The sequence below is a fragment of the Staurois parvus genome, unplaced genomic scaffold, assembly GCF_062004578.1.
Source record: "Staurois parvus isolate SC_StPar_1 unplaced genomic scaffold, SC_StPar_1.0 ptg000186l, whole genome shotgun sequence".
NCBI classification, from domain to species: domain Eukaryota; kingdom Metazoa; phylum Chordata; class Amphibia; order Anura; family Ranidae; genus Staurois; species Staurois parvus.
In genome coordinates, this window is record NW_028317982.1 from 804,251 (window position 1) to 828,057 (window position 23,807).

General features: G+C 43.8%; 2 protein-coding genes across 4 annotated transcripts in view; one reads left to right on the forward strand and one right to left on the reverse strand.

The window, feature by feature from the left end:
* The window catches only part of EVC (EvC ciliary complex subunit 1), a 194,127-nt gene extending 177,785 nt beyond the window's left edge, over positions 1 to 16,342 (reverse strand). For both annotated transcript variants that reach the window (XM_089677394.1, XM_089677392.1), the window contains exon 1: positions 15,694 to 16,342. In XM_089677394.1, coding sequence (XP_089533520.1) covers positions 15,694 to 15,861 — 168 coding nt within the window. In that variant the 5' untranslated portion in view covers positions 15,862 to 16,342. The remainder of the gene's footprint in view (positions 1 to 15,693) is intronic.
* Positions 16,343 to 16,570: 228 nt separating this feature from the next.
* EVC2 (EvC ciliary complex subunit 2) overlaps positions 16,571 to 23,807 on the forward strand; it is a 212,080-nt gene continuing 204,843 nt past the window's right edge. For both annotated transcript variants that reach the window (XM_089677395.1, XM_089677396.1), the window contains exon 1: positions 16,571 to 17,894. In XM_089677395.1, coding sequence (XP_089533521.1) covers positions 16,605 to 17,894 — 1,290 coding nt within the window. In that variant the 5' untranslated portion in view covers positions 16,571 to 16,604. The remainder of the gene's footprint in view (positions 17,895 to 23,807) is intronic.

The window sequence follows — 23,807 nt, forward strand, 5'->3', positions numbered from 1 at the left end:
GACAGAAAAGTGTCAGAACACAGTGCATCACAGTTTGTTGTGTATGGGGCTATGTAGCCGCAGACTGGTCAGGGTGCCCATGCTGACCCATGTGCACATCCAAAAACACCTGCAATGGGCACGTCATCATCAGAACTGGACCACGGAGCAATGGAAGAAGGTGGCCTGGTCTGATGAATCACATTTTCTTTTACATCAATTTTTGTATTTAAATCTGTGCGTATGTCTAACCCTCCCCTCCCCCCAGACTGACAATTCTGCTGACCAAAGGTGCCTCTGTGCTCCTTCATCCAGAGTGGAGGCACTCTACAGCCCTGGCCAAAAGTTTTGAGAATGACACAAATTTGAATTTACCTGCAAGGAAACATGTGCAGTCATCATTGCTGTGCACAAAAAGGGATTCACCGGCAAGGATATTGCTGCTACTAAGATTCCACCTAAATCAACCATTTATCGGATCAATAAAAACTTCAAGGAGAGAGCTTCAATTGTTGTGAAGAAGGTTTCAGGGCACCAAAGAAAGTCCAGTAAGCGTCTGGACATCTCCGAAAGTTGATTCAGTGCGGGATCGGGGTTCCACCAGTGCACAGCTTGCTCAGCAATGGAAGCAGGCAAGTGTGAGAAGATCTGCCCGCACAGTGAGAAGACTTTTGGAGGATGGCCTGGTATCAAGAAGGGCAGCAAAGAAGCCACTTCTCTCCAGGAAAAACATCAGGGACAGACTGATATTCTGCAAAAGGTACAGGGATTGGACTGTTGAGGACTGGGGTAAAGTCATTTTCTCTGATGAATCCTTTGTACAATTATTTGGGGCATCCAGAAAAAAATAACCTTGTCTGGAGCAGAAAAGGTTAGCGCTATCATCAGTCCTGTGTCATCCCAACATTAAAGCATCCTCAGACCAGAGACCATTCATGTGTAGTGTTTCTTCTCAGCCAAGGGAGTGGGCTCACTGACAATTTTGCCTGAGAACACAGCCATGAATAAAGAATGGTACAAAAACATCCTTCCAGAGAAACTTCTCCCAGCCATCAAAAAAACAGTTTGGTGATGAACAATGCCTTTTCCAGCATGATGGAGCACCTTGCCATAAGGCAAAAGTGATAACTAAGGGGCTCGGGGAACAAAACATCGAAATTTTGAGTCAATGGCCAGGAAACTCCCCAGACCTTAATCCCATTGAGAATTTGTGATCAATCCTCAAGAGGCAGGTGAAAAAAATAATCCCACAAATTCTGACAAACTCCAAGCATTGATTATGCAAGAATGGGCTGCCATCAGTAAGGATGTGGTCCAGAAGTTGATTGACCGCATGCCAGGGCGAATTGCCCATGACCCTAAAACCATGCCGCCCCTCCGGCGTCTGAAACCCCTTAAAGGGCCGGGAGGAGCCGGCGTAAAGAGGTTAATGTAATTGCCAATAAAAGCCTTTGATTGACACTCATGAAATGTTAGTAATTATACTTCAGTATACCATAGTAACATCTGACAAAAAGATCTAAAAACAATGAAGCAGTGAAAATTAATAGGGATGCACCAAAATTTTGGTGGCCGAAACATTTGGGCCAAAAACACCCCTTTCGGCCGTCATGAAAAAAAGCACCGATGCAGGTACCGAAAAAACCCCACCCCTTGCCGCGGCCCACCGGCCGCTGCCGCCCCTCACCCACTGGCCGCCGCTCAGTAGTTCTCAGCCTTACCTGAAAAACCACCGAATGATCCTGGCGCTGGGCATAGAGATGAGTGAAGGAAAGATGGCCTCCACTCATCTCTATGCCCTTGAAGTACTGGAGCGATGTCACTTCCAGTTCTGGCCATTTTTTTTTTTAAAGCACTAGATCAATGCTTTTTTTGATCAAATGCTTTACATTACAAGGGAGAGATGTGGGGTCTTATTGACCTCATATCTCTCCATAAAGAGGACCTGTCACTAATTATTTCTATCTCAAGAGATGCATGCATTCCTTGTGACAAGAATAAAAGTGATTAATTTTTTTTTTAAAGGGACAGTGCAAAAAAAACAAAACAAAAAACATTAAATACATTTAAAAAAAAAAGTTTAAAGAGCCCTCGTCCCCATGCGCACGTAGTGGTGAATGCCTTTGTAGGCCATGCCCACATATGTAAATGCTGTTCAAACAACACAAGTGAGGTATCGCCATGAACGTCAGAGCAACAGCAATAATTCTCGCACTAGACCTCCTCTGTAACTTTACACTACTAACCTGTAGAAATTTTTAAAGCATCACCCATGGAAATTTTTTAAGTACCGCAGTTTCACGCCATACCACAAGCATGCGCAATTTTAAAGCGCGACATGAGTATCTATTTACTTGCCGTAACATCCTCTTTCATATTTTACAAAAAAATTGGGATATATATTGTGTTTTTTTTGTTTTTTTAATCAAAGTGTATTTTTTTCCAAAAAATAGATATTCATTTTTAACAACTGCGCATTTTGGTTCCCGTTTTCGGGCCAAGTGCATATTGAATATTCGGTTTCGGCACCAGAATTTTCATTTTGGTGCACCACTAAAAATTAATATTTGTGTCATTCTGAAAACTTTTGGCCTTTCGAGAATACGGACTGAGGCTAATGCAGGCCATAGACGATTCCAAAATCGGCCAATTTTCGCACCGTTAATGGGTTAATTGGTCGCCAGGAGGAGGAAGAGGAGGATTCCAGTCCGCTATTATATTTGACATGAAAAAGTATTGCGGTTGTAACAATGTATCTATTTGTGTCCGAATAAAAACATCTGTATCCTATGGGTCATTGCCCTTCATTGGAAATCGCCCATGGTACCATTGGCCTCAGTTCTATGAAGAGTTGATGCGGTGATGCTGATGGATAGGATGCATTTATTTGACAGAAAATGGGATGTTTGGAAAACTCACAGACATTTACTATCTGACCAATGAATATTCATGATTTAATTGATACTGTTTCTCTGCTGGTAGCCTTATTGCTCTGCCTACCTTGCTCATGTACTTAACTTTTATACCTTACATGATTGTACCTTATTGGAATGAATATTACAGATGTGCCTTGTTTCTGTTGTATATTATACTTAATGCTGTTATGCTGTTTTTGCAGCCTAATCCTTAATAAATAAAAATGTTTGTAAACAAAAAAAGAAACAAAAACTTTTACCCAGGGCTGTAATACAGTTATTGACCAGATCATCAGGTGAAAACAGGGGGAAAAAAGCCTAAACTAAGAAAAACAAATGCATCCATCACATTTTAATGTAAGCTGCAAAATATAAATTTTTTGGTTTTGGGTTTCATATTGCTTTAACACTGGGAAAAGGGCTCAGGTAAAGACAGAGATGGCAAAAAAAAAAAGATTTTGGAAATTAATTTTTTGAATCATCAAGACAAATCTAAATAGGATAGTGCAGATGAACAGGAAAGTGTCCCTTAAAAATCCATCTGCATGAGATGCCCACCTTAGCATAGCTTATTGGACACATCACTGAGCCCAGCCTGCCATGTTAATTCCCTTTCACACATGTTGTACCTACATAAAACCTAATCCAGCATATTATTCAGACACAATGGCCTGGCAGCCCAGTTCTGGACAGCTGTGTCATTAGCAGACAATAATGGAATTAGAGCGTGCAGAGTAAAAACATGCTTTGGCTAATGTAACAGGGTCAGCTCATAAGTAAGATCTATCTGGGAATGTCGGCCGCTGCTCGACAGGGATGACTACAATTGTTTCCAAGGCAATGGTGTTTGTGAAAGAATGATGGTAGCGGGGCTTTTACCGTCCCCTCGGCTCAGGAAGATGACAGGTGGACACCTGAGGAAGCCATTCCCCTGTTCCCTAAGCTGCTCTATTATTTCAGCGTTGCTTTACAAGCTTTTGCCATTCCTCATATGCTGCTCTTCAAAGTGGGCTGTGAGCAGACCCCAGTTATATCAGAAGTGATACTGCAGGTTTCATAGGTCCCCATGGCAATATAAACTGTGACATGCTGATTGATCGCCATCACTGAATCTTTTGAGATTCACACTGAGCCATCTTATACTGGAACACAGATAGCAATGGCAGAAATGTGCTATTACTAGATAAGAAAAGAAACAGAACTGCAACTTGGTGTGAAAGGTACAGAACAAGTCTGATCGGCTGCACTCCAAACAATCCACTTTATTGAATAAAACCAATACAGATAGTGGAGACCCATTGGGGGGCTTGCAGGTTTCACACTAAGGGCTTATTCATTGAAACACCTTTACATGCCAGCCCCCCACTGGATTTCCACCGTCTGTATTGGTTTTATTCAATAAAGCAGATTGTTTGGAGTGCAGCCGATCGCACTTTTTCTGTTCTTTTCAGTGCGACGCACAAGCTGGGCTGCAGCCATAGGAGGAGTTGTGCTTGGAGACTTGGAGACTCTGTGTGTTGGTGTGAAAGGTAGAAAAGAGGCAATGTTGCACGTTAAATAATTCAAAGAATATATAGTATTTACTAAACGGTCCCGAATCCCCTCACTACTACTATATACACTGTATCTTTCCACTAACCAATTACTATAGTTACAGTTCTGTAGGGTTTCAGGGTGTCCAGGGATCATACACCAAGTTGGAGATAGACATAGCCAGTGTACAACAAAGCCGAGCTCGGTATTTGTGCAAAATGACTGGGAGCTGCAAAGATTTAAACATTGCCCCAGGATAGCTTTTTCCTAACTGTTCACACTGCATTCTCCGAACTCTATCCCCACTTTCCACACTACATTCTCTGACATCCCCCCCCACTGTCCACACTACATTCTCTGACATCCCCCCCCCCACTGTCCACACTACATTCTCTGACATCCCCCCCCCACTGTCCACACTACATTCTCTGACATCCCCCCCCCCCCACTGTCCACACTACATTCTCTGACATTCTCCCCCTACTGCCCACACTACATTCTCTGACATCCCCCCCCCCACTGTCCACACTACATTCTCTGACAGTCTCCCCCCACTGTCCACACTACATTCTCTGACATCCCCCCCCCCCCCCCACTGTCCACACTACATTCTCTGACATTACATTCCCCCCCCACTGTCCACACTACATTCTCTGACATTCTCTCCCCACTGTTCACATGACATTCTCCCACCACTGTCCACACTACATTCTCTCACACTCTCCCCCCACTGTCCACACTACATTCTCTCACACTCTCCCCCTACTTTCCACACTACATTCTCTGCCGTTCTCCCCCACTGTCCACATTACATTCTCTGCCATTCTCCCCCCACTGTCCACACTACATTCTCTGCAGCTCTCCCCTCACTGTCCACACTACATTCTCTCACACTCTCCCCTCACTGTCCACACTACATTCTCTCACACTCTCCCCTCACTGTCCACACTACATTCTCTGCCGCTCCCCCCCCCCACTGTCCACACTACATTCTCGCATACTCTCCCCCCACTGTCCACACTTCATTCTCTGTCGCTCTCCCCCCACTGTCCACACTACATTCTCTCACACTCTCCCCTCACTGTCCACACTACATTCTCTGCCGCTCTCCCCCCACACTGTCCACACTACATTCGCTCACACTCTCCCCCTACTGTCCACACTACATTCTCTGCCGCTCTCCCCCCACTGTCCACACTACATTCTCTGCCACTCTCCCCTCACTGTCCACACTACATTCTCTCACACTCTCCCCTCACTGTCCACACTACATTCTCTCACACTCTCCCCCTACTGTCCACACTACATTCTCTGCCGCTCTCCCCCCACTGTCCACACTACATTCTCTGCCACTCTCCCCTCACTGTCCACACTACATTCTCTCACACTCTCCCCTCACTGTCCACACTACATTCTCTCACACTCTCCCCCTACTGTCCACACTACATTCTTTGCCGCTCTCCCCTCACTGTCCACACTACATTCTCTGCCGCTCTCCCCCCACCGTCTGCACTACATTCTCTGCCGCTCTCCCCTCACTTTCCGCACTATTATTATACAGTATTTATAAAGCGCCAATAGTTCGCTCAGCGCTGTACATTACAAAGGGGGACAGAACATGTGACAGAACAATACCAATACAATGCAAAACATGAAGGGATTGAGGACCCTGCTCTTTCGAACTTACAATTCTCTAGCACTCCAACCCCCCGTCCGCACTACATTCTCTGTCTCCCTCCCTCCATTTTCCACCCCAACTTCTCTTGCACCCCCCCCCCGCTCCCCACTGTCCACCCTAAATTCTCTTGCAATAGACCCCCCCCTCCACACTACTCATTCACAGACGTGCCTCAAAACTATTTTCAGTTAACATTCCAACCTTCTGCTTTTAAGAAGCACTTAAAAGAAAAAAGAAAACTGTAGTCGATTGTGACTTTTTTTTCAGATGAAGCAGAGGAAAAAAATATGGAATCCCTCAATTCTGAGGAAAATATTATGGATCCACCATGTACTTTGCAGTTCTAAAACAAACATATGTATCTGACTACATCTGCGAATCAGTCTGCAGTTTTTGCGATACGTGCTGCGTTACTTTAGCTGATAATTGTGTAGTCATTTAATGCTGCGCCAATATGAAATTTACGTCCATTTTTCTTACAAATAGAGCTTTCTTTTATGGTATTTGATTGCCTCTGCGTTTTTTATTTTTGCTCTATAAACAAAAAAAGACTGACAATTTTGAGAAAAAAACAAATGAAACATGAACAGTAAAAAAAATTTAAAATTCAAATTTCGTCATAAATTTAGGTAAAAATGTATTCTGCGACATGTCTTTGCTAAAAAGAAGCTCAATACGAATAAATTAATTGGTTTACGTGAAAGTTATAGCATTTACAAATGGCAGTGTATATTTACTGGAATTTATATTTTATGTAATTTTTTTTTACTAGTAATGGCGGCAATCAGCGACTTATAGAGGCACTGCGGGACTGTGGCAGGCCTTCTGACACTGGGGGGAATTGACTTGGTGTCATTGACATCCCCAGTGACACCAGTACAATGATCAGTGCAAATAAAAAGCACTGACACTGTACTAATAACACTGGGCAGGAAGAAATTAACATGTGGGGCGATAAAAGGGTTAACTGTGTGCCGTTTCACAGTATGCTGTGTGAGTGTTTTACACTGTAAGCACACTTTTTATGGCGGTGCTATGCAGAGCCATACAAAGCAGTGTGCAGTAGCTGACAGGGGAGCGATCTGTGTTGTTTATTATTATTATTATTATTATTATACAGGATTTATATAGCACTAACAGTTTGCTCACCGCTTTACAACACAGGTCTCCCCCCCCCCCCCCCCCGTCGGAGATACTCTGCGATCACCGGGTGCTGGCGAGTAATCACCAGCTGGGACCCAGTGATTGACAGCTGAGGCTGCGAATGGCAGTGAGGGTATGGTGTGCGCCCCCTACCTGGAACTGAATAATCACGTATATATACACACACGTGATTTTTATGCACCCGTGCCGCCCTGTAGCAGTATTTCTGCTATAGGGCGGCGCAGAAGCGGTTAAAGAAGAGTGCTTGCACAACTTGGTGAGCTATTCCACAAAGCTGATTGACATGAATCATGGCTCCAACACGAGAAATGTCAGTTGAAACAAAGGAGAGGATTATAAAACTTCTTCAAGAAGGTAAATCATCACAGAATGTTGCAAAAGATGTTGGTTGTTCCCAGTCAGCTGTGTCTAAAATCTGGACCAAGTACAAATCAAATAGGAAGGTTGTAAAAGGGAAGCATACAAGGAAGACATCAAAGAGTCAAGATAGAAAACTTAAAGCAATATGCCTTGAAAACAGAAAATGCACAACAAAACAAAGGAGAAACAATTGGGCAGAAACTGGAGTCAATGTCTGTGACCGAACTGTAAGACATCGCCTAAAGGAAATAGGATTTACATACAGAAAAGCCAAACGACAACCATCATTAACCATCATCATTTCCTGAACGACAAAAACCAAGGTTACAGTGGGCTAAAGAAAAGCAATCATGGACTGTGGATGACTGGATAAAGTGATATTCAGCGATGAATCATGTATTGGGAAGAGTGATGATGCTGGAACTTTTGTTTGGTGCTGTTCCAATGAAATTTATAAAGACGATATAAAGAGATGACAGTCATTAAATCTTCAATAAATGCACACGTTTATGTTGAGATTTGGGACATGTTTCTTTTTTTCATCATTTGAAAGGATATTTGGTGATGATAACATCATTTTTCAGGTTGATAATGCATCTTGCCATAGGGCAAAAGCCATGAAAACTTTCCTACAAGAAAGACATATAGGGGTTTATTTACTAAACCTGGTTGACTCAGAATCTTGTCCACTTCTGCATAAAAACCAATCAGCTTCCAGGTTTTATTGCTGAAGCTTAACTGAACATGCTGAGGTTAGAAGCTGATTGGCTACCATGCACAGGTGCCCAAGATTCTGAGTCAGCCAGGTTTAGTAAATAAACCCCATAATGTCAATGGCATGGCCTGCAAATAGTCCGAACCTCAATCCAATTGAAAATCTGGTGAAAATGAAAGAAAGTGGTCCATGACAAGGCTCCAACCTGCAAAGCTGATCTGACAACTGCATTCAGAGAAAGTTGGAGCCGGATTGATGACGAATACTGTTTTTCGATAGTTACATTCACGCCTCAGAGTGATTCCAATTTTTTTCCTCTGCTTGATCTGCAAAAACCGTTGCAACTGACTACAGTTTTATTTCTTGTTTATTTTCTTTGTACACAATTAAACAATTGAATGAACATTTTCCAAGAGTGGCGATTCCATACTTTTTGCCAGGGGTTGCATAACTGACATGGAAAGCACCTTTTCTTCCCAGGGCTGCACACAAGTTCCAGGGCAGTGACATGCAGTAAAGACAGATAATTGCAGCCTCCATGTAAAACTTCTCACACCAATATTAGCCGTTAGTCTCAAATTCCCTTTAAGTAAAAGTAAAATGTATTCCTGTAAACATTCTATCATCCTTTCCATTGCAAAGAAGCCTCCAAAAAGATTATTCTCAGAGTGAGGTTAATGTTTGATGAACCTTTCAATAATTTAGTTTAAATGTTTCAGATGATTTCAATCTTGCATCTAAGTCCCACAACACTCTGATGGAATTTATGAGGGGCTAAGAGATCAATTTATATAGATAAAAGTATAATTAAACATAGCGTTGAAGGAGGCACTCAGGAGATTCATCAGCACTTTGCACATGGTGGTTTCAAATTCATTACTAAAATAAATTGCCATTTAAATTACCTGAAAAATAGTTTTATGTCAAATTTGAAAATATGCCAACAACTGGTATAGAGGTCAGTAAACTGCCCTTCAGAGTTGTGAAGCTGTAATTATTGCAGTTTTGACAGGTAGCACATGACACCCGTCAATTACACAGCCATGTGCAGCAAATCCAGATGCCGCTGGCCCATTATGCAGTAGGAGCTGCCAATCATTGATTTATGTTATCTATGTAATTTAGATAGCACTGGTGTGATTTACCAAGAGTGGATAAAAAGAAAAATATGACCATCAAAGTAACCAATCAAATGCTGACCTCTGTCAGTTCTGAAATTCTGTTTGGTTGGTATATACAGCCAATGGCTAGCAGAACTAGGGCCCAGTTCATTCCAGCAACTCTATTGGCAAGGGGTACACGTTTTCCATCTCATGTGTGTCTGATTCTTTTGGGCGCCTTAGATTCCTCCAACAATCCAAAAACACTAATACGGGGTAATAGGTTTTTACTCTGGTAGAGACATTGGACTACAAGCTTCTCTGCAGGCATGAATGGTGTGAATTTTCCATTTGTATTCATATTGTACTCATGTGAATATCACAATTTCTCAATGTCATTGTACAAACGTCTTCATATTTACCAAAAAACAATGGTAATGTGAGTGCCTACCTAAACAATCCATTTAATATGCATCCAATCAGAAGGACCTTGTGCTACATAGTTGTTGGTTGATCTAAAAGAGGTTGTGAAATCAGACTGCAATTCGTATGGTCATTTTAAGGGCTCACGTACATGGACCTCGGTCTTAAAGAAGAACTATTACATAGTTATTCTGGCTGAAAAAAAACAAAAGTCTATTCAGTTCAACCATTAAAAAAAAATTATAATCCTATACCCACAGTTGATCCAGAGGAAGGCAAAAAAAGACCCAGCAAAGCATGATCCAATTTGCTCCTGCAGGGGAAAAAAAATTCCTTCTTGATCCCCCGAGAAGCTATCGGATATTCCCTGGATCAACCTTACCTATACATGTTAGTATCCAGTTATATTCTGTGTATCCAAGAATCCAGGCCTTTTTTAAAGCAAGCCACTGAGCTGGCCAGAACCAACTCTTGAGGAAGTCTATTCCACATTTTCACAGCTCTTACTGTGAAGAAACCTTTCCGTGTTTGGAGATTACATTTGTTATCCTCCAGACGTAAAGAGTGCCCCCTTGTCCTCTGTGATGACCTCACGGTGAATAACTCTACATAGAGGTCACTACATGAACCACTGATGTATTTATACACGTTGATCATATCCCCCATTAATCTCCTCTTCTCAAGAGAGAATAAATTCAGTTCCTCTAATCTTTCCTCATAGCTGAGCTCCTCCATGCCTCTTATCAGTTTGGTTGCCCTTCTCTGTATTTTCTCCAGTTCCCCAATGTTCTTTTTGTGAATTGGTGCCAAAAACTGAACTGCATATTCCAGATGAGATCTTACTAATGATTTGCATTTTTGCTCGCTTGGCATTGCATGCCATTATTAAGCTTGTGACCTACCAGAACCCCCAGATCCTTCTCCACCATTGATTCCCCCAGTTGTACCCCCCTAGTATGTATGATGCATGCATATTCTTAGCCCAAGTGCATAACCTTACATTTATCAACATTAAACCTCATTTGCCACATAGTTGCCCAATTAAACAGTGCATTGAGGTTGGCTTGTAAATTGGAGACATCCTGTAAGGACGTTATTCCACTGCACAGCTTGGTGTCATCTGCAAAGACTGAAATGGGATTTATAATCCCAGACCCTATATCGTTTATAAATATATTAAAAAGTAAGGGTCCCAACACTGAACCTTGAGGTACACCACTGATGACCCCAGACCATTCAGAGTATGAATCATTAACCACTGCTCTCTGAATACGATTTTTAGCCAGTTTTCTATCCATTTACATACAGATTTTTCCAAACCCGTAGACATTACCTTACATATTAGCCTTGTGTGGGGAACTGTGTCAAACGCTTTTGCAAATTCCAAGTATACCACGTCTGTATACCACGTCCACCGCCACCCCTCTGTCCAAGTATACCACGTCCACCGCCACCCCTCTGTCCAAGGTTTTGCTCACCTCCTCATAAAAAGAAATCAGATTTGTTTGACAACTTCTGTCTTTCATGAATCCATGCTGTCTGTTGCTTAAATTTTTTTTACCAGCAAGAACTCATCTGTTGCTGCATACATGCGGCACATTGTGCACTGCACAAAACCTTCCACCCTGCTAGCACACATTATCCCAGTTACAATATTAATAGGAAATATCAGTTGTCACTTACAGGTTAGTAGACTTCTGTTATAATATCCTGTTTTCCACTCTGGTTTTTTAACTCCACTTATCAAAGGTCCAGCAAACAAAATACAGGCAAGCTCAAGAATGAGCAATCTTACAGTGAGCTCTACAGCAAGTTATATAGTACCTGTAGCACCGGTGACCAATTAACCCTTCCCCTTAATTAGCAGGCTGAAGGAAGGCCAGAAAAGGAAGAAAAAAAATGCTATTTAAAAAGTGAAAGAAAAAGTGATTTAAAAAAGTAAAAGCTTAATTTAATAAGACCCAAAGAAGAAAATAAAACTACAAGCACCAGCAAGCACCAGCAGTCAAAAGCAAAACTTTTACACTCTCCACTCACATTTCCCACTCTTTTTAGCTATCAGCCAGCAAAAAATGCTATTAACATTCTTTTCACTGTTACGTCCCATTTGCGTCAAAATTCATGTAATACTTGGTCCCCTATTACTAGGTGCTTCCTAAGTAATGAGGTTGAACAAGGCGCCATCTCCACCTCCAGGAACTAAAGACACATATTTAGGCTGCAAATGGAGATGGGGAAATAAATGGGGGTGAGGGAGTGCACACGGCAGGGTGCATTATACTTTGGGGATGAGAAGTTGACCTGCAAGTGGGAATGGGGAAGTAAATGGGAGAGAGGGAGTGCACAAGGCAGAGAACTGGATGGTCTGGGGAGGCTGATATTTTACACAGTGCTAACTTAGTGTTACTATAACCCAGGACCCTGCATACACTATATCGGGTCTCCCACAGTACACACAACATGGAAGTGTAATTATTTTAGTAAATATAAACTGCTAAATACCTTTTCTCATTAGCAGTATACAGCAGTCTTGTGACTTCTATCAGTGTCCAGCCAAGCACTAGCTAAAGCTTGTAGGCGAATTCTTTTAGCTCTAGGAGGATGCAAAACCCCTGAACTCTGTCTAACCAGTGCTGATTGGCCCTGTATTAATCACATGCATGCTCCCAAGAAAGAAAAAAAAACCTTTCTAGCAATTCCCACCAAACTGAGCATGTACAGAATGGCTATAGGTTCAGTCTGTCTTATCAGGAGATAAGAGGTGGTCGCTTGAAAAGGGGGAGGAACAGAAAATAAAGGATCAAAAAGCCTTTTTACACAATGCAGAGGATTAACTCCTTAGGTTCCACAGAGAGTATAACAAGCATGCTTTACTGCATATACAGACTGATTGTACTGTTGTGGGTTTACAAACACTTTAAAGTGTTACTAAACCCAGGACCCTGCATTCACTATAACTGGTCTCCAACAGTACACAGAACATAGAAATGCAATTATTTTAGTAAATATAAACTGCTAAATACCTTTTCTCATCAGCAGTTAGAACAGCCTTGTGACTTCTATCAGTGTTCAGCCAAGCACTAGCTAAAGTTTGTAGGAGTATTCTTTCAACTCTAGGAGGATGCAAAACCCCTGACCTCTGTCCAGACAGTGCTGATTGGCCCTGTGCTGATCACATGCACTCTCCCAAAAAAAAAAAAACACCTCTCTAGCAATACACACCAAACTGAGCATGCACAGTGTCTCCACACTTAACAGGAGATAAGAGGAGAGCACTGGAAGAAGGAGAGAAGTCAGGATCAAATAGCCATTTTACACAATGCAGAGGATTAACCCCTTAGGTTCCACAGTGAGTATAACAAGCATGCTTTACTGTATATACAGACTAATTGTACTGTTGTGGGTTTAATAGACAATTTAAAGGATAAGTTCATCTTTTAGAAAAAAACAATAAATTCACTTTTTTTTTGCAGGTAAAAAAATGTGCATTTATTATTTTTGTCTGCATGAGCCTGTAAAGCATAGCACTAGCGATCAGCAGATCGCTGGTGCCATGCAGGTCTCCTGCAGATCTGTCAGTATATCTGCTTGCCCATACGGGATGTACGAACAAGCAGATCCACAGCGCCGTGGTAAGTCATTGAGGACTAAAAGCTGAAAGCTGTCGGGAGTTGTAGTCCGTCATTAAAAGAGGACTGTGAATGAGTGACGCGGCCGTGTGGGCGAAACCCCCGCACAGCCACTTTTTTACACGTTTCACAGCTAGAAAAGGGGGAGAAGATCCCTCGCTAGCTGTCAAAGTGGGAATCGTGGGGGAGCAGGGGCAGGTCTGATCGTAACATATTACACCCTAACTATGGGTTGTAATATGTTATTAAAGGTGAACCTTTCCTTTAACACCTTCCCGCCCAGCCTATAGCAGATTGACGGCCGGGCGGGACACTTGCCGTTGTGACTGGGCGTCAGATGACGTCCTGTCAAAACGAGCTGCTCATGCGGCCGCGCCACAGCGCAATCTGTCCACAGGACACAGCCGATGACATATCACTACACCAGGGGCGGACTGACCATTTGGAAACTCGGGCACTGCCCAAGGGCCCGGGGTCAGTAGGGGGCCCCATGAGATGCCCCTGGTACTTTTTTCATAGGCTTTTTTGAGTTTGAGCAAGGACACAGGGGCCCCATGATCCCATATAGCCCGGGGGCCCCATGAGTTGTCAGTCCGCCCCTGCACTACACCGACCCGTTGCCAGTGTCATGTGACCACTGTGACCAATCACAGAGATCACATGTCAATTGTATACAATTGATGTCATGCCATTTGTATATATTGATATATTGATGTCATGCCATCCATTGTATACAATTATGTTGTTAGCTGTGACTGGTCAAGGCAGTCACTTGATAGAGACAGGGCCAATCACGGCCCATCTGTATCATGTGATCAGCTAATCACAACAAAAGACTGAATGAATCAGTTTCATTCAGTAACAATGATTGCAAATATCAATGAAATACATTGGAATTAGCAATCATAATGTGTTTAAAAAAAAAAAATCCTGATCACTTGCTCAGAGTAGTTCAATGTCACTATGGTAACATTGTATTGCTTTGGTGTGCTGAATAATAAAATAGTAACAAAAAACAAAAAATGTAATACAAAATAAAAAAAAAATAGAAACATTTGAAAAAAAAATACAAATTCCATTATTATTATTATTTTCACCAAAGAAATGTAGCATTTCATACATTTTGACCTAAATTTATGAAGAAATGCTATTTATTTGCAAAATTTTATAACAGAAACGAAGAAAAGTACTTTTGTTTTAAAAAAAGTTTCAGGTGTTTATTGTTTTATTTAGCAAAAAATACAAAATTCAGTGGTGATTAAATACCACCAAAAGAAAGCTCTATTTGTGTGAAAAAAATTTCATGTGGGTACAGTGTTGCATGACCGTGCAATTGTCATTCACAGTGCGACAGCGCTGAAAGCTGAAAATTGGCCTGGGCAGGAAAGGGGTATAAATGCCTGGTATTGAAGTGGTTAAATCTACTCCCATTCTAAGAATATTCTATCTACCTTGTGAACGGAAAGATCTGTGTACTTACCTATTCTGATGGCGTTCTGGTCCAATCACGTGATCCCAGAGGCGTGTAGAGGAGGGACAACGAACTGAGGAAGTCACATGACAAAACGCGTGACAACTGGAAGTAATGTGACGCTGAATCTGGAAGAAGCTCTGTGAGTTCATATAAATACTGCACTATGGGATTTTTACTTTTTGTGCATTAAACTGGAGGGAGCATATTTGGAGAATTGTATCAGTGGGTCCTGTGACACAATCTTCAGAGGGCTCTTTAACATCAAGAGGGGCACGCTGAAAGGACTCTGATTGGGCCGCTAGTGTTACCACTTGTGGACTGCCAGGCCACCTGCAATGTACTGTGAATGGGCACGTGGCGCACACCTCCACCCGCCTACTCCTGCTGTGATCGTAAACAGAGGGAGCCTGTCAGCAAGTCCTGGCCAATGATTCACAGCCGGGACCTGCTTATTGGCTGTGTACAATCACAGCCCAGAGCTCTGTGTTGACAATCAACACAGAGCTCTGAACACTCTGTTTCTCATCCCTGCAAAGCATGGGTAGCCCCAACATCACAGGGCCAAGTGAACCCTCACAGCGTTTTGACGCATTTGGTTTGTAGGGGGAAGTTTGGAGTCCGATGCTATTGGGGTCAGAAAGTGTAACCCCGACCTTTCCACTCACATAACAGGTAATAGAAGGGAAAGTGAATGTACCTGGCAGAGGGATACTGATCACTCACCTTCCTGGAGAGCAGAGGCAAAATCACATACCAGCACAGCAGTGCTGCAGCAAGGACCCCGATCACAGCCCCCAGGACCACCGCAACTGCCATCAGACCCGGGACCACCTGCACCGAGTCCACCGAGAAAGTCAGGACTATATCAGAGGAGCAGCTACTGCCTGCCATGGCTTCAGAACAGTCAGAGAGTGGCCAGTACTGCTACCCTGGGCTCTTCCAGTCCTTCCCTGGGCTCTTCCAGTCCTTCCCTGGACTCTTCCAGTCTTTCCCTGGGCTACCAGTCTTTCCGTGGGCTACCAGTCCTTCCCTGGGCTACCACTCCTTCCCTGGGCTACCAGTCCTACCCTGGGCTACTAGTCTTTCCCTGGGCTACCAGTCCTACCCTGGGCTACTAGTCTTTCCCTGGGCTACCAGTCCTTCCCTGGGCTACCAGTCCTACCCTGGGCTACTAGTCTTTCCCTGGGCTACCAGTCCTTCCCTGGGCTACCAGTCTTTCCCTGGGCTACCACTCCTACCCTGGGCTACCAGTATTTCCCTGGGCTACCAGTCCTATCCTGAGCTGCCAGTCCTATTCTGCTCTCCCAGTCCCCCTCTAAACCGCTTCGCTCTCCTCCATCCCGGACAGACGGGTGATCTCGGCAGTACAATAGTAAAGTTTCCTATGGAGTTCAGGACTACAACTCCCATGATGCACAGAGCGGACGGAGTGGGCTTAGGTTACCATGGCAGCCACCAATCAGGTCCGGGGAGGGGAGGCGTGGACTCACATTCCTAAATGTTCCTCCTCGCCCCCATCCTGTCCTGGAAGTAGAAAGTTAGTAGACTGTAGTGATGAGTCCGCTCCGTGTACAGCGCATGGGAGGAGGGGGACCGGGCATGGCCGGGGGGTCCCATCACTGACAGCACGGGGGATGCCGGGCCTGGGGGGAAGGGACGGAGCTCACCCCTCTATTATCATCATCATCATTACCTGCTGGATGACACGGGCCACCGGGGAGTCCGCATCACACTTGTCACCTATGGAGGGGACCCGGATCTACAACTGGCAGCCAAGCAAAGGAGAGCTCCTGGATCACACATCATCGTCTGTCATCCATCACCCTGACCTACATCACACATCATCTTCTGTCATCCATCACCCAGACCTACATCACACATCATCCTCTGTCATCCATCACCCTGACCTACATCACACATCATCCTCTGTCATCCATCACCCATACCTACATCACACATCATCTTCTGTCATCCATCACCCTGACCTCCTACATCACACATCATCCTCTGTCATACATCACCCTGACCTCCTACATCACACATCTTCTGTCATCCATCACCCAGACTTACATAACACATCTGTCATCCATCACCCTGTCCCACACCTCACATCTTCTGTCATCTATCACCCTGACCTCCTACATCACATATCATCCTCAGTCATCCATCACCCTGACCTCCTACATCACAATTCATCTTCTGTCATCCATTACCGTGACCTTCAACATCACACATCTGTTATCCATCACCCTGAACTCTTACATCGTACATCTTCTGTCATCTATCACCCTGACCTTATACATCTCACATCATCCTCTGTCATCCATCACCCTGACCTCCTACATCACACATCATCATTCTCTGTCATCCATCACCCTGACCTCCTGGATCACACATCATCCTTTGCTGTCTATCACCCTGACCATCACACATCATCCTCACCCTCTGTCATCCATCAACCTGACCTGGAAAACACATCTTCTGTCATCCTTCGCCCTGAGCTCCTGGATCATGCATCATCCTCTGTCATCCATCACTTCGTGCTCCTGGACCATGCATCATCCTCTGCCATCTATCACCCTAACCTCCTGGATCACACATCATCCTCTGTCATCCATCGCTCTGAGCTCCTGGAACACGCATCATCCTCTGTCATCCATCGCTCTGAGCTCCTGGATCACGCATCATCCTCTGTCATCCATCGCTCTGAGCTCCTGGATCACGCATCATCCTCTGTCATCTATCACCCTAACCTTCTGGATCACACATCATCCTCTCTCATCTATCACCCTGAGCTTCTAGACCACACATCATCCTCTGTCATCCATCGCCTTGAGTTTCTGGACCATGCAACATCCATCTCCTCTGTCACCTATCGCCCCAACATCCTGGATCAGCGCTCTGGGGAAGTCTCAATGACTCAGGTAAAGGTCTACTATTCCACATTATTGATTGTCAGTGTCTGGGGTAATTAAAGGGCAGATCCGCACAGGATCACCGTGTCATCTATTGGACATTGATGGGCCGGGATCCACCCCCTTCTTCTACCCTTCCTGTATGATGGTGAGAGGGTCATACAATTCCCTCCTCTGACCCAACCAGGAGCTTCACACAATGCAGTTTGCCATGCAAGAAATTCAGGACAGTCGCTGCAAAACCGCACCGTGCTTTATGTGCCATTGAAAGTGATGCAGCTGAACCTGCATTTTGTGACTGACGTGCATTTTGTGATTGTCGTGCATTTTGCGACTGTCGTGCATTTTGCGATTGTCGTTCATTTTGCGATTGTCGTGCATTTTGCGATTGTCGTGTATGTTCAAATTGTGGGCAGAATCGCAATGACTGTGCCGCGATCCCAAAACGCCTGGGTGGAAACTGGAGCTTGATTTGGCTGCTCAGCTGGCGCTAGTACTGAGCATCCAAGTGCTTCTGTGTGTGAAAGTCACCTGAAGGAATAAAGTTTTTTTTTCCTCATCGGGGCCGCACCTCATCTTCTCAGAAACGCATCTGATGAACGTTAAGAGAGCCTGACACTCCCCTTTCCTCAGGAGCACCGATCGGACCTTTGCGCCGACGTCACACAAACATACCGCCTCTCAGAACTGGGCTATTTTCCAGGGGGGCGCAAATTTGCATACCTGTCTTTGTGCTGGGTGCGCACCGCACAGCACACTCCAAGCACAAAGACCGCGGTGTCACTGAGAGCCCCGGGTCCCGTTCTAACGATCAGGACCCAGGGCGCCCGATTCCAGTCACATGATAGCCAATCAGAGGCTATCGCAGTGATCAGTCACTGTACAGCCCGCCCCCTTGTGGTTTTTTTTTTGTCTCTCTCTGACTGGAGGAGAGAGATACATTGTATCCCGCTCTCTCCTTGCACAGAAAAAAAAAACTGTTTGTTAGAAAAAGATGAAAAAATAAATATTAAAAAATACCTAGAATAAGGTCTGATCTAGTTCAGTGCCAGGGTTAGTGTTTGGGTCAATGTCAGGGTCAAAGGTCAGGTTTTTGTGTTTTGTTTTTTTTTTTTCTTTTAACCATTTTCCTACCAGGCACTTTTACCCCCTTCCTGCCCAGGCCATTTTTCAGCTTTCAGCGCTGTTGCACTTTGAATGAGAAATGTGTGGTCATGCAACACTTTACCTATATAAAATTTTTATTTTTTTCACACAAATAGAACCTTCTTTTGGTGGTATGTAATCACCACTGGGGTTTTTATTTTTTGCACTATAAACAAAAAAATAGCAAAAAATTTAAAAAACGTTTTTCTTTGTTTCTACTATAAAATTTTGTAAACAGGTAATTTTGTTCCTTTACTGATGTGCGTTGATGAGGCTGCACTGATAGGCAGCACTGATAGGGCAGCACTGACGGGTGGCAATGACTGACGGCACTGACGGGTGGCACTGGTGGGCACTTGTGGGCAGCACTGATGGGTGGCACTGCTGGGCACAGGTGAGTGGCACTGCTGGGCACAGGTGAGTGGCACTGCTGGGAATTTGTGGGCGACACTGCTGGGCACAGATGTACGGCACTGGTGGGTGGCACTTCTGGGCACTGATAATCAGTCCCCTGATAATCAGTTCCAATTCATCCTCTGACAATTGCCGGGTATCGGCAGTATTGAGGAATGTGCAGCCAATAACCAGCAACTGCATTTACCAGGCGGACACCAGTCATTGGACACAGCTGATCAGGTGGTAAAAGGTTGCTGTGATTGGCCTTTTACCACATCACGTGATCAGCTATGTCCATAGGACACAGCGATCACAAAGATCATCGGGTGTGCACCCCCGGGGGCGTGCTGTGTTATCACTTGTATCTAATGTCTTCATATTAATAATACTTTGAGTACAAATGTTTTCAGCGCTGCACCAATTTTAGAATTTTTTTTTTATTTCATGCATAGAATGCCTTGAGCCTTTACACCAGGGGTCTCCAAACTGCAGCCCACTGGCCAGATGTGTCCCTTTGCTTGCTTTTGTCACCACTGATTTGAAGCACTATTCTTCCCACTGACCTGAACAATGGGGCGCTATTGCTTCTACTGACCTGAACGATGGGGGGCGCCGTTCCGCCCATTGACCCGCACGATAGGGCGCCGTTCCGCCCACTGACCCCAGCGACGGGGCTCCGCTCCTTCTGCTAACACCAGCCACAGGGCTCTTTTCCTCCCACTGATACCAGAAATGGGGAACTAATTACCCCACTGGCACCAACGATGGGACACTTTTTCTCCCACTGACCACCAAGCCTAGGGTAATATTTACTCCCGCTGATGCCAGGGCATTTTCTACTCCCAATGGCCACAATCCGGCCCCCCTGAAGTTTGAAGGGCAGTAAACTGGCCCTTTATTTCAAAAGTTTGGAGACCCCTGCTTTACACCCACTATAAGGTCTACTCTACCTGCCATCACATATGTGCATTATGCCGTTAGGTGGAGGTTCAAAATTATTTACAGCCCACGTTGTTTTTGTAGTTTTGGAGGCATTGTGCAGAGTCAGAACCCCTGTCATGTTTTTATTGCTGTCTGCTTCCCCTCTGGGAGATTTATCCTCTCCATTTGTTCTGGTGACCATTGATGCTGGGACAGAACTCCAAAATGTAACAATTATTACCAAAGCTAGAAAAGAAAAATCTTGCAATGGAGCCGCCTGTTCAGGTGGAAACTCTATATGAGGGGAATTTTTCTAACTTTTGAGAGATTTCCTTTGACCTTTTTTTTTTGAATTTCTAGAACAGGGAATGAAGGGAAATCTCCCTGGTGAGGCATTGACAGCACAAAAACAAAAAGACAGGGGCATTACCCTTTTCTACTCCGAAAACTCCTCAAAAAAATGTGTTCGTTATACAAACATATTAAAGTGGACCTAAAACAATGGGCACTGCTGACCTTAAAGTGGTATAAAAAAAATGTAATATTGCAGCTTACATATCATTAGATGTGGTGGCTTCTTTAGTTTTCTTTTGTTATGCTTTTCCCCTTCGTTTTCACCTGGTGATCTTACAAGTAACACACATCCTGCAATGGCAGCTGTACTGCTTTACTGGCAGATTTAGATACATTAACAATCTGAAGCTGAACTCTAGATAATGGTTTATAGGCAGGTACAGCAAACAGTTTTCTCCTTACGGGATAAAGGTTTTACATGGCTTGTGTCAACACTCTTTTTAAAAAGGTGTTTATTTTGCATTTATAAAACACAAACAATAACAGAACAAGAAAAAGATAAATAATAATAGAAACTAAAATAAAAAAGTAAGGGCACATAAAAGGGGATCAAAAAACAAACAACAAATTATTGCAGGCCAGAAGCCCCATTCACATGACCAGAAAGGATCACAAAACAAAAATAGTAACATAACAGGTAAGCAGTCAGAAACATACAAATACACAGCCAAACACATACAACAGACACAAACAACCACACCATCAACTCCCTTACAGATCAGAGGAAATCATTAGCATGTAAAATCCAACCACTCAAATCACAGAACCCTATGACAATGGTTGTGGCAAGAGAGCATCTCCCCAAAAAGAGTCCGCTATATCCAGCCAAGGCTGCCAGATTTTCGTACATTTTTTGGGGCAGGCCCGTCCTTTATAGATCAGCTTTTATTGGGGCAGCACCAGAATAACCATCTGATAACATCGGTGTATAGAGGGCGGAGTATCACCCTTCCAATTCAACAAAACAAGTTTTCTAGCTTAAAACAAAAGCAAACGTATCAATATTCTAGAATGAGTGTGAGGAACAAAATCATTCAAAATGGCCAACTTCTGGGGTACGTGGCACTGGCAAATGCAAAGTTTCATCAAAAAAAAGGAAAGAGGTCCTGCAAATATGAAGCAAGGCCCGAGCAGGCCCAAAACATGTGCAACAGATCAGCACCTTCAAGGCCACAACGAGGACACCGATCCAAAGCCCATACGGGCCAGCTGGGCCGGGGTATAGTGAAGATGATGTATGAATTTGAATTGAATAAACCTAGTGTCAGCACTCTTAACTGATACATTTGCGGGAGAGCTTGTTCTGCTGAAATACAGACTTACTGGCCAGATCACCAGGTGAAAATAGATGGGATGGCTGCATTAGTTTTATTTTTTAGGCTTTCTTTCTTCTAAGAATTCGTATAATAAATGTTTTGCTTTTGGATTTAATACTGCTTTATTGTCCCTATTCAAAAGCATCTGTTGACCTCACAGCATGGGCCATAATGAAACCATGAATGAGACTTCATGTCCGTAACAATGATAGATATATTATTCTGCTGAATGATAAAATTCATAGTCTGTATTTTAGATTTCATATTTAGTTGGAGTAAGTAATTGCTTGTGAAATTAGTTTTCTAGTGTGAGAGAAATGGCTTTTGCTTTGGGAATTACTATTGTATAAAGGGCTTACTGCATAAAAGTTTTATACCAATACCAGGTTTCTAATGTATTCTGAGATTTTTATCTGCAGTAATTGCAATCCAGCTTTCTGACCCTGACTGCTCAGGTATCAGCCACAACATTAAATTAGGAAATAGACAGGGGAGATGCTTGAGATTGTATTAATTAAAGTCCAATTTTCCGGCCGAGATTTGCTGAGCGACCGAAGAGAAGCGGTTTGCAGTACAAGAAGAAGAACGCTACCAAGTGATGTTTGTGTCGGAGAACATAAGAAAACAGAAACCTTAGTGCTGTTTCATCAAATACATATTTATGACCCTTTCTGTAAAAGAATACGCACTTAAAAGAGAAGTAGGGCTTACCCCCACCCCCCCTTTTATACTTTCCTAGGTGGACCGATGCTGCATCTGTCCCCCGCCGGCTGTAAAGGTGAGAACTCGGCGATCACATGACCTCTAATCGCAGAGTTCTCCTCTCCGCTGTCAGTCATCGCTGTCTGCTCTGCCTCCCCAGTGCCCACTGGAGCGCTGGGCTGTGGAGGCTGTGGGCTGATTCAGGCTTTCAGCAGATCGCTGAGAGGCTGAGTCAGGTGCCACTGCAGACTCGGGTGGATCCCGAATTTGAAGTCAGGATCTTTTTGCAGCCTGGACCATCTGAGTGACGTCAGCTGACAGCAGACTTCAGCCTGCTGTCAGCTGACAATGGGTCGCAGGATTGCAGATCGAATTGCACTCCTGGGATCCACAGGAGAACTACAGCCAAATAAGCTATGGCTGTACTTCTCCTTTAACCATACGTATTTATAACCAAATCTGTACCGTTTACCAGATGTGACTGACAATAGAATTGAATCTCCTTTCATTTGGGTTCTCCATCTTGCTTGCAGCATGTCCAGTCAAAGAACAGTAAAGCTGGCCATACTTGACTTGAATTTCGTGTGATTTCTGTAGAATTGGCTGTAGGTGGCCTTGTTGACACCACCCGGCTCAACAAGCTTCGACTGAAAAATAGGAGGATCTGGATGGCCATCTCTGCTCGCTCATTTGACCAACTCTGTTGATTTGTAATGTTGGAAAATTTTCCTTGATCAACAGCTGCAGCCAATCAGTGGGTGCCACTTTCAAAATGCAATGTCCCACCAGGGAGGATTCCTCCATCTATCCTATTTCTGTGGATGGAGGACTCTTTAAAAAAAAAAGAAAAAACCTTAGTGTATGGCCAGTGTTAGGCTGGGAGGACGAATGTGCCTACTATGTGCTGTTTCAGTTTGAAGTATCGCTAAACCAAAACATTTTTTTCTTACTTTTTGATAGATTGTAAAAGTGCTAGAACCACTAACAGGTTTCTGTTGCTGTCTAGGTCCCCGCTGAGAGTTACCTTCTCTAATTGTTTTAGATCCATCTCTAATTGTTCCTGGTCCATGCTGTATTTATTGAGTGG